The 16,113-nt window shown below is 37.5% G+C and overlaps 1 protein-coding gene across 4 annotated transcripts in view; it reads left to right on the forward strand.

Moving 5' to 3' along the window:
• Positions 1-15,224, forward strand: part of LOC131035519 (uncharacterized) — a 111,044-nt gene extending 95,820 nt beyond the window's left edge. For all 4 annotated transcript variants that reach the window (XM_057967229.2, XM_057967230.2, XM_057967231.2 and 1 more), the window contains exon 16: positions 14,897-15,224. In XM_057967229.2, the coding sequence (XP_057823212.2) occupies positions 14,897-14,963 (67 nt within the window). In that variant the 3' untranslated portion in view covers positions 14,964-15,224. The remainder of the gene's footprint in view (positions 1-14,896) is intronic.
• The last annotated feature ends 889 nt before the right edge of the window (positions 15,225-16,113 follow it).

Genomic DNA, 16,113 nt, shown 5'->3' on the forward strand with positions numbered 1-16,113 from the left:
ATCTTTAAATAAATCGTTTCTTGAAACGGAAAAGTCTTGGGGATGATAGTTATAAATAAATTGATTAGTAGATTTAGGGGATCTTTTGGGCAAACTTTGTTTTTCTCTTAAGAACATAAAAACTTCTTTAAGCATTTTTCTGTTCCATTGTTTTGAATATAGACAAATTGCTGGTGGCTTTCAGATATTCGTAATCTTTGAATTATGGTGTGTGGATGCTTTCTGTTCTTTTGAATGGTTATCAATGGATGAGTTTGTATTTGAGATGGTGAATCGTTTAAATTTCCTATTGCTGCAAGAATATTATTTGTGAATGATATTTTGTGGTAATCTGGTTGATTCAAAATCTGAAAAATCTAAAAATAGTGTTTTGTATCTTATGCATGCCTTTGCAAAGCTTTCTGGTTAAAATCTCTTTCCTTGTTTGCTTTCGGGTTAAAAGCATTTCAATTAATTCTCTATTCATTGAATATCATATGAAGGTAGCTGTTACCTTGTAAAATAAGCAGAGAATCAATCGGTTTAGACTGATTTGACTGTGGTTACATTTGTCACTTTTGTGGGTGTGAGAATATAGAGTTAGGTGATAAATTTGTTAACCAATACATACAAATCTTAAGTGGAAACACATACAGAAAGGCATGCATGAATATTACAACAATAAACACATGATGTACAAGGAGAACATTTTTAGGAGAAAAATCCCACACTCCAAAAGCACAGTATTTTGTATTATCTATGAAAAAAGCAATTAGAGTACAGTATTGTTGTGACGTATTCACACATTGCCCCATTGTAAATGGGGACCCCTACTTTTTGCTTTCTGGGGTTTGTTTTTCTAGGGCTTTTAGGGTTTTGTCTATTAGCCTTTGCATGCCGAGTGTTGCTAGGGGGATCACTAAGATGGCAGGCTCTGCTTGAGCCAGGGGGAGTCAGCAAGTGCTTCAGGTGAGAGTTTCTTTGAAAGTCTCCCTTAGGCCTAGTTTTTCTCTTGTTGCTAATAGTGTCTTGTTTGAGTTTCAGGAGGTCAATGAAGTTTGGTGAGTGAATATCATCTTTGACGATCTGAGTTAGGTCAAATTGGTGAGTGATGAAGTCTGGAATGTCATCATGATCTTCAAATGTCCTAAAATTTGGCTAAGTCTGGAATGTCATCCTGATCTTGAAATTTGACTAAGTTTGGAAAATTTAAGAATCCTCCAAAAACTAGATTTTGCATTATAACTCTTGGAGGTCCGAAACCACTCTCAAACACCCTGACAGTATATATAGTGAATATCTTTCTTCTTTCTTATAATTAAATCTTATATTCCATATATGAATCCTGATGAAGAGACCAAAATGTCAAATTTCGCTCCTGACCCTTCCAAAGGGTCCAAAGCAAATTTCAATTTCGCTCCTGACCCTTCCAAAGGGTCCAGAGCGAATTTCCTTATATCTCCTTTCTTGGTCCTAATTTGCCTCATAAACCTTATCCCTATGGCGTGGTTGACAGAGTATTGATGTGTGAAACAAAGTGAAGTGGTGAAAAGTGAAGGATTTGAGCATAATTGCAAATTTCGCTCCTGACCCTTCCAAAGAGTCCAGAGCGAAATTTTTCTAAGCTCCTGACCCTTCCAAAGGGTCCAAAGCGAAATTCGTAAGAACACCTATTTTCCCTTCAAAACAAGTCAAATTTTTGGTTTTTATGGTCTAGATAGGAATGGAGTAACGTTTCCTTGACCTTTGAGGTGAATTGAAGTGGAAGAATGAAGAAATGAGCTCAGGAGAAAGGATTTCGCTCCTGACCCTTCCAAAGGGTCTCGAGCGAAAATCCTCAAACCTATTCTATCTTCCAAAATTTGTGTCAAAACAAGCCTTGATCAAGGTGAGATAAGTTGGGAGATGCCCCTAGGATTGCCCTTGAATGGATTATGGCCACCAAAAATGAAGATTTTGAGCTAGGACAAGGATTTCGCTCCTAATCCTTCCAAAGGGTCCAGGGCGAAATCCTAAATAGGTCCTGTCCCTGGCCATGATTCTTAGCGAAATTCTCCTTTCTAGCCATTTTGAGGGTCAAGCAAGGTTTGTCATGTTGAAGGAGGGATTCAAAAATGGAAGTCCAGGTATGAAAAGTGAAAAGTGTAGATTTAGGTGAAGGAAAACAAGCAAGTCAAGAATTTTGCTCCTGATCCTTCCAAAGGGTCCAGATCGAAATTCTCAATTTCACCTAATTTTCTCATGATGAAGGTCAAGAGATGGATTCCTCAGTCCTTGGTGGAGAGAAGACTAGTGTATGCTTGCCTTGGAAGACATTTTGGAGTGGAGAAGTGATAGAACTTGAGCCTAAACAAGAATTTTGCTCCTGACCCTTCCAGAGGGTCCAGAGCGAAATCCTTAAAGACTCCATCTTGCTCCAATTTTACCTCAAACTTGGTATTAGTTGAGATTAAAGGGATCCTTAGGCATGCATCTAAGCAAGCATGGTCACAAAGTGAGAAGAATTTAGACCAGGAATGCAAATTTCGCTCTCGACCCTTCTAAAGGGTCCAGAGCAAAATTCTTATAGAGCCTGTCCTTGGGGAGAATCTTGAGCAAACTTCATTTTAATGTCTTCTTGTTGATGATTTAAGGAAGGAAATGCTATGTTAGAATGAATTCATTATGTGTCCTTAATCACCTTTTGGTTGGTTTTGCAGATGGAAGAAGACCAGGCCAGGGCAAGGACGACCTCTTCTAGTCCATCATCATCAAGGATGTTCCACATGCAAAAAGGGAGGACTCAAGGTGCTTTGAAGCGTTGGAAGACTAGGGGTGCTCAAGGAGTTCAAGTTAGCCTTGACTTCATTCTACCACAAGATGACAAAGAAAGGCTTTGCTAGCACTTTAGGGCGAAATATGCTACTGGAGAAGGAAGACTTGACAATAAGGAAGCCTGGTCAAGCAAAGGAAGTACATCATTCATCATATCAAAGATAGAGGAGGATCAACCAAGTCACAAGCATTAGGCAAGGTGGCATCCCAGTCATCATTCGCCCGATCGGATTGGTCTACCTCAACAGGACCAGATTCAATGTATCTAATCTATCGGAGGCAACACAAACTTCAGTGTACCTACCCATGCTTCCTATTGGTCCTCACTCTTGGAATGTAATTTTCTCATTGTCTAGAGGAAGTTTGTTGTAACAAACCCTAATTAGGGTTTCTATCCTGTAATCCTAGCCATCGATTCTAAGAAAATTAGGGCCGTCTGTTTGTAAAGGGTTCTCTATATAAAGCCTTGGCTCCTCATTTGTAAGGGTTAACATAGAATAGTTAATAGTGAATAGTCAGAGAGTAGGAAATAGTTAGAGTAGAGTAGAAAGAGAAGGCAAAGATTGTTGCCAAGATATTGTTGTAAAGACTTGTAAACTTCATTGAGGAAATGGTGAATTCTATGGGTCGATTCAACAATTTGCATGGTCTCTGTACTTCTCAAATTTGATTTCATGTTATTAGGTGAATGGAAGAAATTTGTATGATCAAAGGTGAAATTCGTATATCCATACTACTAGCGGTTTGTTGATTGCAGATTTGCCTTGCATAGTCAACTGGAATCATTCATCTTAAGCTTAACTTCAATTATTGCTTCTTCATTGATATGCATCAACCTGACGGTGTCCATGCTTGTAGCGGTGATCTAAACATCATAAAGCTTTCCTTAGAAGATCGCACTAATCTTGTGCAAGACTTAGTTAGAATTTCATCAAAGGTCATTCATTGCTCTTACGTTCTTAGTGTTAGAAATAGACCCTGTTCCAACCCTTATCCTTTTTCCTTTTTTCAAAATCAAGGACCGGTGAAATTCCTCGTTCCAGTAATATCCAAAGCAAATCAGACGTTCAAGTCGTCGAAAGTAAGTCCCCTTGTGATTCCAGCAAAATCACATCATATCGCAAGAGCTTATCCACAAGTAGAGAACTTACATACAAGAACCTTGGAGTTGCCTCGATTGATCATTCGGCGAAACTTTAATCAAGAGAGGATAAGGTACCTTTAGGTATTTTATTTTGTGTTTGGTAGTGTACAAAAGACAAATCAACAAGTACCAGCACTAGGCTTCTTCAACAGGAGTCTTCAACAATCAATCCAACACCGAAAATCAATTCGGGCAGCATAACATTACTTGCAGAAAACTTCACAGACTAAAATGCTCTTCAAGACATCCATTATATAGAAAAAAACAAGAAAGGAGGAAGCTTCTAGGACAAGCCAAAAGAGGTGGGTATCCAAGTCCATGTGGCACATTTTCGAACCACCTCAAAGCATGCAAATGACACTTGTACAAGCTTATTTGACTACTTAAACATATGTGCAAACTTGGGCACTCAATGTTTTTCATAAAGAGGTATGGCAAAAACTCTTGCACACCTTACAACTATCATAGAACCTATCATTACTGACAACACTTACAACTATAAGAGAATTCATCATAACTGACTATAAATAGTTGATTCTGTTACAGCTTGTCAATTGTCATAAGTCGTCATAAGTTTTTCTTGATGAAGATACCGACACATGGCAGAGAATCTCTACCACAAAGTGGGGCACCTACCCCCTCTTGTGAGGACAAAAATATCTTTGTCATCTCCTAGCATGACGACAACTCATTGTGTCAAGTTACACTAAAAGACAAAATAGGATGTGCAAGAAAATACAAACATAGGCTTAAATAAATACATTAATTAAATAAATCAATACTAGGAAATGCTAAGGTTGAGACACCTTAATTACCAACATTCTTCCATTTGTCGAACACCTTAGAAGAACAAATATAGACGAGATTTAATTGCTAGGGGCCATGAGGTCCATAGACTTTGAACATCATCTAAACTTTTTCGTGTTCACAGGTTTTTTCAATGTATTTACAATATTCATCAAGTGTCAACCTTTTCCAATTATATCTTCCCTTCCTCCACTATATCATGAACAAAATGAAACTCAACATCAACATGCTTTGTTTTGGCATGGAAAGTAGGATCCTTTGCTAAGCAAATGACACTCTGATTATCACAACATGTAGTAATTATTTTCGCATCAAACTCAATATTAGATGATAACTATCTAAGCCAAATGGCTTCTATACAAGCATGAGTAGCTACCATATACTTTGCTTCTGTTGTGGACAAAGTGACTACAACTTGCCGCTTATTCATCCAACTAATAGCACCACCAAACATAGTAAAAGTATAACCATTGGTGGATCTCCTACTATCAATATTACTTGCCCAATTTGAATCCACATATCTACTAATACTCACAAAATGTCGAGGTCCAATAAGATAACCCTAGGAATATTCAGAAGTACCTCTCAAATATCTGAACACTCTCTTAATTGCATTCGAATGTACCCATCCAAAATTAGGCCTATATTGACTCAGGACTCCCTTTGCTTGGGCAATTTTTGATCTAGTACAAACCATTGCATACATAAAACTGCCAACAACACGTGTATATGGTACATTGGCCATGTTCACCTTAGTAGGGAATTTTGGACAATCCTCCATAGATGATTTCATTCCTTGTGCAACTGTGCAACAAGAACTATCGTGGATCTACAAGCTGTCATATTGAATCTCTCCAACATTGAATTCACATACTTGCTTTGGCTTAACCAAAGCTTTCTATTAGCTTTCTCTTTTGATCTCCATTCTCAAAATGTACTTAGCTGCACCTAAATCTTACATTTCAAACTGTTTGACAACTAAGACTTCAAGTCACAAATCAAAGATCCATTCCTAAAGAGTAATATATCATCCACATATAATGCAATAATTAGAATGCGACCATTATCAGATTTGAAATAAACAAAATGATCAAATTTAGACCACAAAAATCCCAAACACAACTTGTAGGTATCAATCTTTTGGTACCACATCCTAGGAGATTGTTTCAAACCATACAAAAACTTTGTCAACTTGCAAACTAGATTTTCTTTGCCTTTACCACAAAATGCTCTGGTTGTGTCATATAGATTTCTTCCTCCAAATCACCATGCAGGAATGTTGTCTTCACATCCATTTGCTGAATTTCGTAGTCATAGGTTGTAGCAAGTGTTAACAAGAACCAAATGGATGTCAGCTTTGCAACGAGAGAGAATATTTCACCATAATCAATTCCCTCCACCTGAGTACCCTTTCACGACCAACCGTGCTTTATGCTTTTCAACACTACTGTCAAGACCAAACTTTTTCTTGAATACCCATTTACATCCCATAGGGTTACGTCCTTAAGGCAAAGGTACTAGATCCCATGTATGATTCTTCCTCAAAGAAGCCATCTCTTAGTCCATGACTTCATTTAGGAATCTACATCACTCATACTCATAACCTCTCTAATAGTCCTAGGCTCATCAAAGTCAGCAATTAAAGAAAAAATGCAACTCGAATCTAACAATGAATAACCAACCTATCGGATTGCTCCTTGAATCTCCTAGACCTCCCCAAATGTTGAGGTTGAAGTTCTTCTTTTGAACTTTTTGAGCTACTAGAGCTCTCTTCATCGTTAGGTCTATTAGGTGCTCGTATTTCTTTCATCAAAGTAGGTGGAACTTGAACTGTTTCCCCTCTCTTAGGCTACAACTCAACAACGGAAGGTTTCATCTCTATGAAAATAACACTTTTTCTATAGAAAACCTTTTGGATCATTGGATCCTAAAGTGTGTACCCTTTCACATTGACACCATAGCCGATAAAGATACACTTAGCAACCTTGTTCTTCAACTTAGATCTCTTCTCATTCAGCACATGAGCATATGCTTTGCAACTAAATACTTTGAGATGTCTAAATGAAGGCTTCTTTCCAAATTACACCTCCATGGGTGTCTTATGAACAAGTGCTGATATTGGAGATCTATTTACTAGATAACAAGCAATGGCTACAACTTCAGCCCAAATTTTTTGTTTGAGGCCAACACCACTAAGTAGACTCTATCTCTCTCCATCAACGTCATGTTCATCCTCCCTGCAACTCCATTTTGCTGAGGGGTGTATGGAGTCGTCTTATGCCTCTCAATTCCATGGTCCTTACAAAACTTGTCAAGTTTTCAAACAAAACTCACCACCATTGTTAGCCCTCAAACACTTAATCTATTTATTATTTTGATTTCCAACAAGAGTCTTAAACTCCTTGAGCTAAGACGTCTAAATACTTCAACTATACTTTTGAGAAAATAAACAAATGTCCTACTATAGTCATAAATAAATGATACATAATGCATAGATTTAGAAGTCGAAGGAATATTAACAAGACCAAAAGCATTATAATGTATCAAGTCCAACAACCTAGAAGATTTGTGAGAACTATAGTAAAACTGGACATGGTTTTGCTTTCCATATATGTAGCATTTGCCAAAATCAAACTCAAGATTACAATAATCAAGCCCCTCAAAGAGGCATTTATTTTCTAGGGTTTTGAGACCTTTCTCACTAATGTGACCAAGTCCTTGGTGCCATAACATTATCTTTTTTGCGGGAAGCTTCATCTCCAAAGCATTGACACCTTTAGGTATGCCCAAAAAGAACGTCCATCAAATGTAGAAGCTACAAACTTCTTCATAGCTTGATCTAATAGTGAGGATGAAGAATCTAATGCTCTTTTTTTCGGCTCCACAAAAGAACTATTTGCACTAAGTTGTGCATGCATCCAACTTATACAAGGTGCCAATTCAAACATCCTTAGCAAGTACCATAGCTCCTTTAGTCATCTTGCATCCTACTTGCAAGAAAACAATCAACATACCCACATCATTCAATTTACCTATTGAAAGTAGGTTTCGTGCCAAACTAGGGATATGCAGAACATGATCTATCCCCTTCACTCTACCATTAGGGAGTGTAACTTTGACTCTTCCATGACCAGCAATTTTCAAATGAGAGTCATCACTGAGATACACCTTCCCACCATCATATTCTATATATTATGTAAAATAACCCCAACGAGAGGTCATGTGAAAAGATGCACCTGAATCAATCAACCACACATCTTTTGATGCATGCATTGCCAAGGTTGAGACAAATTCCTCACCATCATCTTGAGAGGATTTTTCTGAATCTGCATCGGAGGGCTTTTTCTTTCTCTTTTTTTTCTCCTCATTCTTCATGGAAGTGATCAGTATTGCCGCAATTCCAACACTTTGTCCTATACTTTCCATGGGATTTTGATCTCCCATGAGATTTGGATCTACCTTTTTCTTTTCTCGTCTTCCTTGCGTTTCTCTTTGTATCTACCATGAATTGCAAGAGCCTCCTTAACCAACTTAGAAGTTTTTCTTCATATCTCTTTGTAAAGTACCAATGCAACCACCTCATCCATCTTGAACTTGGTTGTGGTACTCCCAATAGCCATCACAAGGTGGTCCCACAGGTCTGGCAAAGAACACAACAAATTCATGCAACAATCCTCCATCTTCACACCAACAAAGGTGAATTGGGAAACTAGCTTATTAAACGCATTCAGATGATTAGCTATGGATTCTCCATCTTCCATTCTTAGGGAAAAGTTCTTCCTCAAGAATAACTTGTTTATCATGGATTTAGCCTGATAAACATTTCCAAGCTTCTTCAATAGAAGTTTTGTAGTCTTCTCTTCAGGAACATCAGTTTCATGGAGTCCACCAAATAGAGTCTAATGAGATCCTTGTCTTTTCGATCCACCTAGTACTACCCAGTTGGCTTGTTGCATATTGGTTGGCTTGGATGTGGATATTGCAATCCATAGATCTCTGTCTACAAGCATATCTTCCATCTTCATCTTCCACAGGTCAAAGTTAGTGCCGTTAAATTTTTCAACTTCAGTTCTTCCGGATTTGCTTGCCATCTTCCTGCAACAAGATTTTAATTTTTTTTGCAAAAGTTCCCACACAAACTGAGATCAGTTTAAAAGACTTGCTAAACAACAACGAAACAAAACTGGCCGGGCTTTTATACCAAATGAAAGGAAGTAATGGTGCAGAAAACGTTTCCAAACACATAAGAAAGATATGCATAAAGATTACTACAATAAACATGATATACGTGGGGAAGACCCTTTTAAGAGAAAAATCCCACAGTCCAAAAGCATAGTACTTTGTATTATTTGTAAACAGAGCAGTTACAATACAATGCCAATCCTAGGCTTCTTCAATAGGAGTCTTCCACAATGAGCAACATGACATTACTTGGAAAAAAAATTACATATTAAAATGCTCTCCAAGAAATCCAATATATAGAGAAAGCAAGAAAGCAGGAAACTTCTAGGCTAAGTTAAAAGAGGTGGGCATCCAAATCCATGTGGCACATTTTCCAACCACCTCCATGTATGCAAATGACACTTGTACAAGCTTCTTTGATTCCTCACACATACCTTAAAGCTTGGGTGCCACTTTTTTTTTTTTGCCATAAATAGCTATTACAGATGCTCTTACACACCTTACAGCTGTTATAGACTCTGTCATAGTTGACAGCACATACAGTTGTACTAAGTATTAATAGTTGATTCTCTTCAACTTGTCATTTGTCATAAGTCGTCATAAGCTCTTACACGCTGCTCAAGATTCTGACACATGGTGGAGAATCTCTGCTACAAAGTGGGATGCCTACTTCCTCATGGGAGGACAAAAATACCTGTCATCTCCCATATCAGCTCCCAGCATGATGACAATTCTGACACATGGTGGAGAATCTCTGGTACAAAGTGGGATGCCTACTTCCTCATGTGAGGACAAAAATACCTGTCATCTCCCATATTGCCTCCCAGCATGATGACAACTCACCATGCCAAGTAAAACTAAAAGATTAAATAGGATGTGCAAGAAAATGCAAACATTGGCTTAAATAAACACCTTAATTAAATAAATCAATGCTAGAAAATACTAAGGTTGAGACACCTTAATTCCTGACAATTTTTATCATAGATTTTTAAAACTTTTGCTTGGTTTTGGTCAAGGTGAAGAGCTCTTTCTAACTGGGTCATTTTTATAATTCATAAACATAGGTCATACTTGAAAGAACTGCATTGTCATCACGTTGCAATCTTGCTTCATCTTCTAGAGTTGAGGGCCACCTTATAGTCCCAGGGTGATGTGAATTTAGGCTACACTCTCATGAGTGTCTCCCAATTTCTAGTACACCAAAACCCCTTGGACAAGAAAATGCAATCTATTATCACAGCAAAAAAAACAAATAGCTAAATCATGATGGTTTTATTAGGTTTCAACTGCATAGTTCTTTCAGTCAAAGTCATTGACCCATAGTTCATGACCAATGAATGATTCGTACAAACCCGTTTCTCGTTAGCGTGAGTGAAAACATCTAAATCAATGAAATGAAAATAATTTTCTTTTTCCTTTTAATTTAAATAATATAAATCAGTGTTCCAGGGCAATGTGCTGCCTCTAGAAGATTGCTGTTTCAGGTTTTTTTTGGTTTTGTTTTCTTTGTGTACAGTAAATTCTTTGCAGATTTTTTTTTCTTCTTTTTGTTTTTTTTAAAGGGGTAAATGCTTTTTGATCTGGGGCTATGAGCCGGTGAGATCACAAACAAGGGATCTGTTGATGTGTTTTTTATGCACAAGCGAACGCAAAATAAAATACCAAGGTATCTTATCCTCTCTTGAACAAAATTTCCCTGAATGCTGAAGATTTCGCCTAAGGATCAATCGAGGCAACTCCAAGGTTTTGGTATGTAGGGTCTCTACGTGCAGATAAGCTCTTGTGGTATGATGTGATTATGTTGGAATCACAAGAGGACTTACATTCGAATGCCTGAGTGTCTGATTTGCTGGAACTTGAGTCCTATCTAATCACCAGGAAGAATAAAGAAATAGCAAAAGGTGAAGACCTAGAATGTGAGAAGATAAATGAACAACTAGGTGGAGTCTTGTTGGGGTGGGTCTCACCATCAGGTTGAACAATCCGACACCAACTCAGTGCGATCTTCAAGGGATGTTTTGAATATGTTCAAATCGTACATCATTAGACACTGATCACCATTCAAGTTAATGTGTGAACAATAAATGCGTAACGACTTGAGATTAAGCTCATTCTATGCCAGTTGACCACGCAGGGCGCCCTTACAATCAACAAGAGGCTAGTGGTTTGGACTAGGCGGATTCCACGCGAGTGCATTCAATAACTTGCTTAACCATCTTCTAAAATGAAGATTCAACAAGAGACCATGCATATTGCAAAGAAACGACACATTTCACCATAACTTCAATGATAATGGAGTTCATTTACAATCAAGGCAACAATTTCTTGCCTTTTCTTCCTAATCTAGTCTAACTTCTATTCTATTCACTATTGATCATTAGCTATTCTAACCTTTATGAACTAACTATTAACTATTCTCTATTAGCTAACTATTAACCTTTACAAATGAAAAGCCAGAGCTTTATATAGAGAGCTCTTTACATTTCAATGGCTCTGATTGATTTAGAATGAATGGCTAGGATTACAAGATGGAAACCCTAATTAGGGTTTGTTACAACAAACTCCTTTAGCCAATGAGAAAATTACATTGAAAATTTGAGAACCAATAGGAAACAGGGGTAGGTGCCTCAAAGTTTGTGCCACTACTGGTGAGTCAGGTACATTGAATATGGACATGTTGATGTGGACCTATCTCACTGGAGGAACAATGACTGGGATGCCACCTTGTCAGGTACTTGCTCGTATCTCTCTTGATACTTAATTTGGTGATGGTGAGAAGCTAACTTTGATTAACTCTTTTGAAACTATCTGCTTCTTCAACGTACCCTTGCATTGACCTTGGTTGATCCTCCTCTGTCTTTGATGCGCTTGATGAATGATGTACCTCTCCTTGACTCTAATGTGTTTGATGAAGCCTCCTTCTTGATTTTGCATTATGGTGATAGGAAGTGTTTGTCAAGTCACCTACTCTAGTAGCTCTCTTTGTCTTGAAGTGTTTGTAAGATCCCTCTTTTGACATCCTGTGGCTTCTTCATTTGGTAGAATGAAGATCTTGAGGATATCTTGGTCTATTATATGCAACTCTTTGAACGCTTGAAGTCTTCAACACTTTAGAAGCACTTTGAGTCCTCCCTCACGCATTTGAAGTGTCCTTGATAATGATGAAACTTGAAGAGGTCGCCCTTGTCCTGGCCTAATCTCCCTTGAACTTGATTTTGTTGATCTGCAAAACAAAGAAAAGATGATTAAGTATACATAATATATTCATTCTAACATAGCATTTCTTACCTTAAATCATCAACAAGAAGGCATTAAGATCAATTTCGCTCAGGACCCTCTAGAAGGACAAGCCCTATAATGAAATTCGCTTTGGACCCTTTGGAAGGGTCAGGAGCGAATTTCTTCCTTTAGGTTGGATTCTTCCTTCCTTTCACTTCAATTTGCATTGATTTTCACCTTTCAATCTCTCTCTCATGAAGACATCACTTATTTGACCCCCAAAATGGCCTAAAAGAAGGATTTCGCTTTGGACCTTGGGCAAGGTACAAGCCTCAAGAAAATTTGCATTTTATCTCAAATTTCATCATCTCTTTGCCTCAAATCACTTCTAAGGCAAGAATACATCAATCTTCCCTCAACTATGCCATAGGAACCAAGATCTTAATCTCAACAATGAGCAAAATAGAGGTTTTAGGAAATTTCGCTCTAGACCCTTTGGAAGGGTCAGGAGCGAAATTTGCATTCTTGGCTCAAGTTGCCTTCACCTCACTTCACTTCTTAAGACAAGAATATATCAATCCCCCCTCAACCATGTCCTAGGAACAAAAGCTTTGATTTGAACAAGGAGGAAATATGTGTTTTGCTCTGGACCCTTTGGAAGACTCAGGAGCGAAATTCTTCCAAGGCCCAATTTCTTCATCCATTCATCCTTTCTTTGTTTTCAATTTAACCTACTACACCTCCTCCCATCACCATCAAGTCAATTTGCTATCAAAACAAGGTTCATTTAGTGCACTAGGTGAAATTGAGTCTCTTCCTAAGGATTTCGCTCTGGACCCTTTGGAAGGGTCAGGAGCGAAATTTGCATTTCTAGGCTCAATTCACATCCAATTTGCCTTGGACCTACCCATTCCCCTTTATCTTATTATATTCAAGCCAACTTGCTCTCAAAGTGGTGTCTACTCAATGCTTTTGGTGAGGAAATAAGCTATCCTAAGGATTTCGCTCTGGACCCTTTGGAAGGGTCAGGAGCGAAATTGCTCTTTTTGGATCAATTCTCATCCCTTTTCACTTAGCTTGCTTTAGACTTGTCTTTTTTTAATCCCTTCCTTGCCATGTATGTCCACCATCTGATGTCCTTAGTGAAGAAATAAGTCATTTGGAGGATTTCGCTTTGGACCCTTTGGAAGGGTCAGGAGCTTAGAAAAATTTCGCTCTAGACCCTTTGGAAGGGTCAGGGGCGAATTTGGCAATTATGCTCAAATCCTTCACTTTTCATCACTTCACTTTGTTTCACACATCAATACTCTGTCAACCACGCCATAGGGATAAGGTTTATGAGGCAAATTAGGACCAAAAAGGGAGATATAAGGAAATTCACTTTAGACCCTTTGGAAGGGTTAGGAGCGAAATTGTAATTCGCTTTGGACCCTTTGGAAGGGTCAAGAGCAAAATTTGACATGTTAGTCTCTCTGTCAGGATTCATATATGGAATATAACATTTAAGTATAAGAAAGAAGAAAGATATACTTTAAGTTATATTCCATATATATTGTTAGGATGTTTGAGAGTGGTTTCGGACCTCCAAGAGCTATAATGCAAAATCTAGTTTTTGGAGGATTCTTCAATTTTCCAGACTTGTCAAATTTGAGGATCAGGATGACATTCCAGACAGCACCAAATTTCAGGACATTTGTGGACCAGGATGACATTCCAGACTCCTTAAGACGAATTTGCTCTGTCCTTGATGTAAGGGATGGGACCTAGGAGGGCATTATGCATTCAACCAAGGTTTGATTTAGCAACTTGAAGTGCGATCGGATAGTACACAAAAAACACCCTAGGAATGATCTAAATAACCCCTAATCACTCAATTGACCTGAACTCTTGAGGAGATCCACTTGACTCAATCCCTTCAATGCAAAGGCTAAGACACCAAAACGACTAACAACAAAACCAAAAGGGCCAACCCCAAAAAGCAAAGAGTGGGGGTCCCCATTTGCAATGGGGCGATGTATGAATACGTCACAACAGGACCTTACTTTTTATGTATACAATAAATTGTTTGCAAATATTTTTTGGTTCTTTTTGTTTTTTTAAAGGAGTAAATGCTTTTGATCTGGGGCTATGAGCTGGTGAGATCGCAAACAAGGGCAATGTTTAACATTGTTAAAGTTCTAACAATTCAATGCATCACTGATCAATGCTGAAATGTGTGTTGGTTGTTGGTTTTTGGTTTTTGGCATATCAAACTTCAAACATAGGGCCAATGTCATATTCTTTATCAGCACTATAAACCACCATCAGAGTCAACAACCTTCTGGGTACAAACAGTCACTGCTACGTTCTTGCAATATTATTGCATCTTGCTTTCATCTGAAATTACAAGTAGCCACCAAACTTCCATACAATGGCACATCCTTGCCACCTCCATGTGTTGATTACATTAATATGGCCAAGTGACTTGTACGAAGTGCTATGTTCTTGATTTCGTGTAAATTGTGGAGTTTCTCTCCTCATATTTGTTGTAGGTTCCAAGGCTGCATGGTAGTCTTATAGCAGTTCTATTTATAGAATTACTCTTTAGTTTATATAATGTAGCAGTTTTACTTATAATTTATAAATATGTGACCACACATATCTTTACATCAAAATGTACATTAATTTCAGAGACTTAAAATGGAAGCAGCTACTTTAATTTTCTGATTTCTAAAGCTCAAATTGATTGTCGCTATTTTCTTTATGATGCAGGTGTCAGAGAATAAAGACAGAATTCACATTTGAGTATGCATATCTTGAAGATGAGCTTGTTGTATAATTTGTATCACTATGCTTGTGCATACGTTTATTAATGATGCTTCCTTTAGCTCTGTCTCTATTTGCCAAGCGACATTCTTTGGAGCATGTCTTTGTTGAGGAGATGCTCATTTATTTGATATCAGTTTGAAGAAAAGGAACTTCTTTGTGTTTAACGATGATAACTCTTTGAGAAAAGTGATCATCAATGAGTCCATGTAAAATGGTGCCTTCTTAATCTCCTTTGCTTTAAACCTATAAGATAGTTGCTTATTCTTTTTTCCCTATGCTTTTATTTTATTGCATTGCCCTCTTGAATATTCCATCTATGATATTTTACTGATCTTGATTAATTGTTTTAAGCATAATAATAGAGATTAAGAGATTAACTTGTGGGCTCTTTATTTTATTTTGTTCCTTGATATGCAAGTTGGAATTGGTACCATATTAAGATGATCTGACTACCAAAGAAGTGGAGGAGACAAGATTTCCTTACTGGAGTCTCGGAGTAGTTTTAATACTAAATTCTTCTTGTACAGCTATCTACGCCAACCTTAAAACCATCACAACACTGACCGATTAACATTGTAATGAAAGAAAGTGATTAATGATGGTGGGAATTAAAGTTTACAGCTCTCGCAATTAGGGTCAGTTAACAAACGATGACAGGACAGAGACATCACATTTAGGTTTTTCATAGGTGAGAGTTGCAGTCTAGTTTTTTAAATTACGGCCATGTTTTATAGTTATTAGTTATACATGTATTATCTTATGAGAAAGTATAATAAACTAGAGGCATATTCCCTTCTGAACTGTATTAAAAGCACATCTAATAGAAAATACAAGGTAGAAAATATCAAATTATTTGTAGATTGTAAACTGAAACTATATTATATAAATAAATAGCATTGCTACTATAATTGTTCTCTTCTATTGTATCGAAAACTACTAAATTTATTTTCCTGTCCATGATGATTATGGATGGCTAGTGAACAGACATTTGTAAGTCTATTGTGATGGATTAATATGGTCAGATATCTTAAATAAAAAGCTATTTGAAAATGTTAAATGAATAAATTGCATGGCTGAAAAACATGGACTCTGGCAAAAACTTGGCTGACCCAATTTTTATTGAAAACTTGGACAGGTAAATTTTCGAACATTGAAAACAA

The sequence above is a fragment of the Cryptomeria japonica genome, chromosome 3, assembly GCF_030272615.1.
Source record: "Cryptomeria japonica chromosome 3, Sugi_1.0, whole genome shotgun sequence".
NCBI classification, from domain to species: domain Eukaryota; kingdom Viridiplantae; phylum Streptophyta; class Pinopsida; order Cupressales; family Cupressaceae; genus Cryptomeria; species Cryptomeria japonica.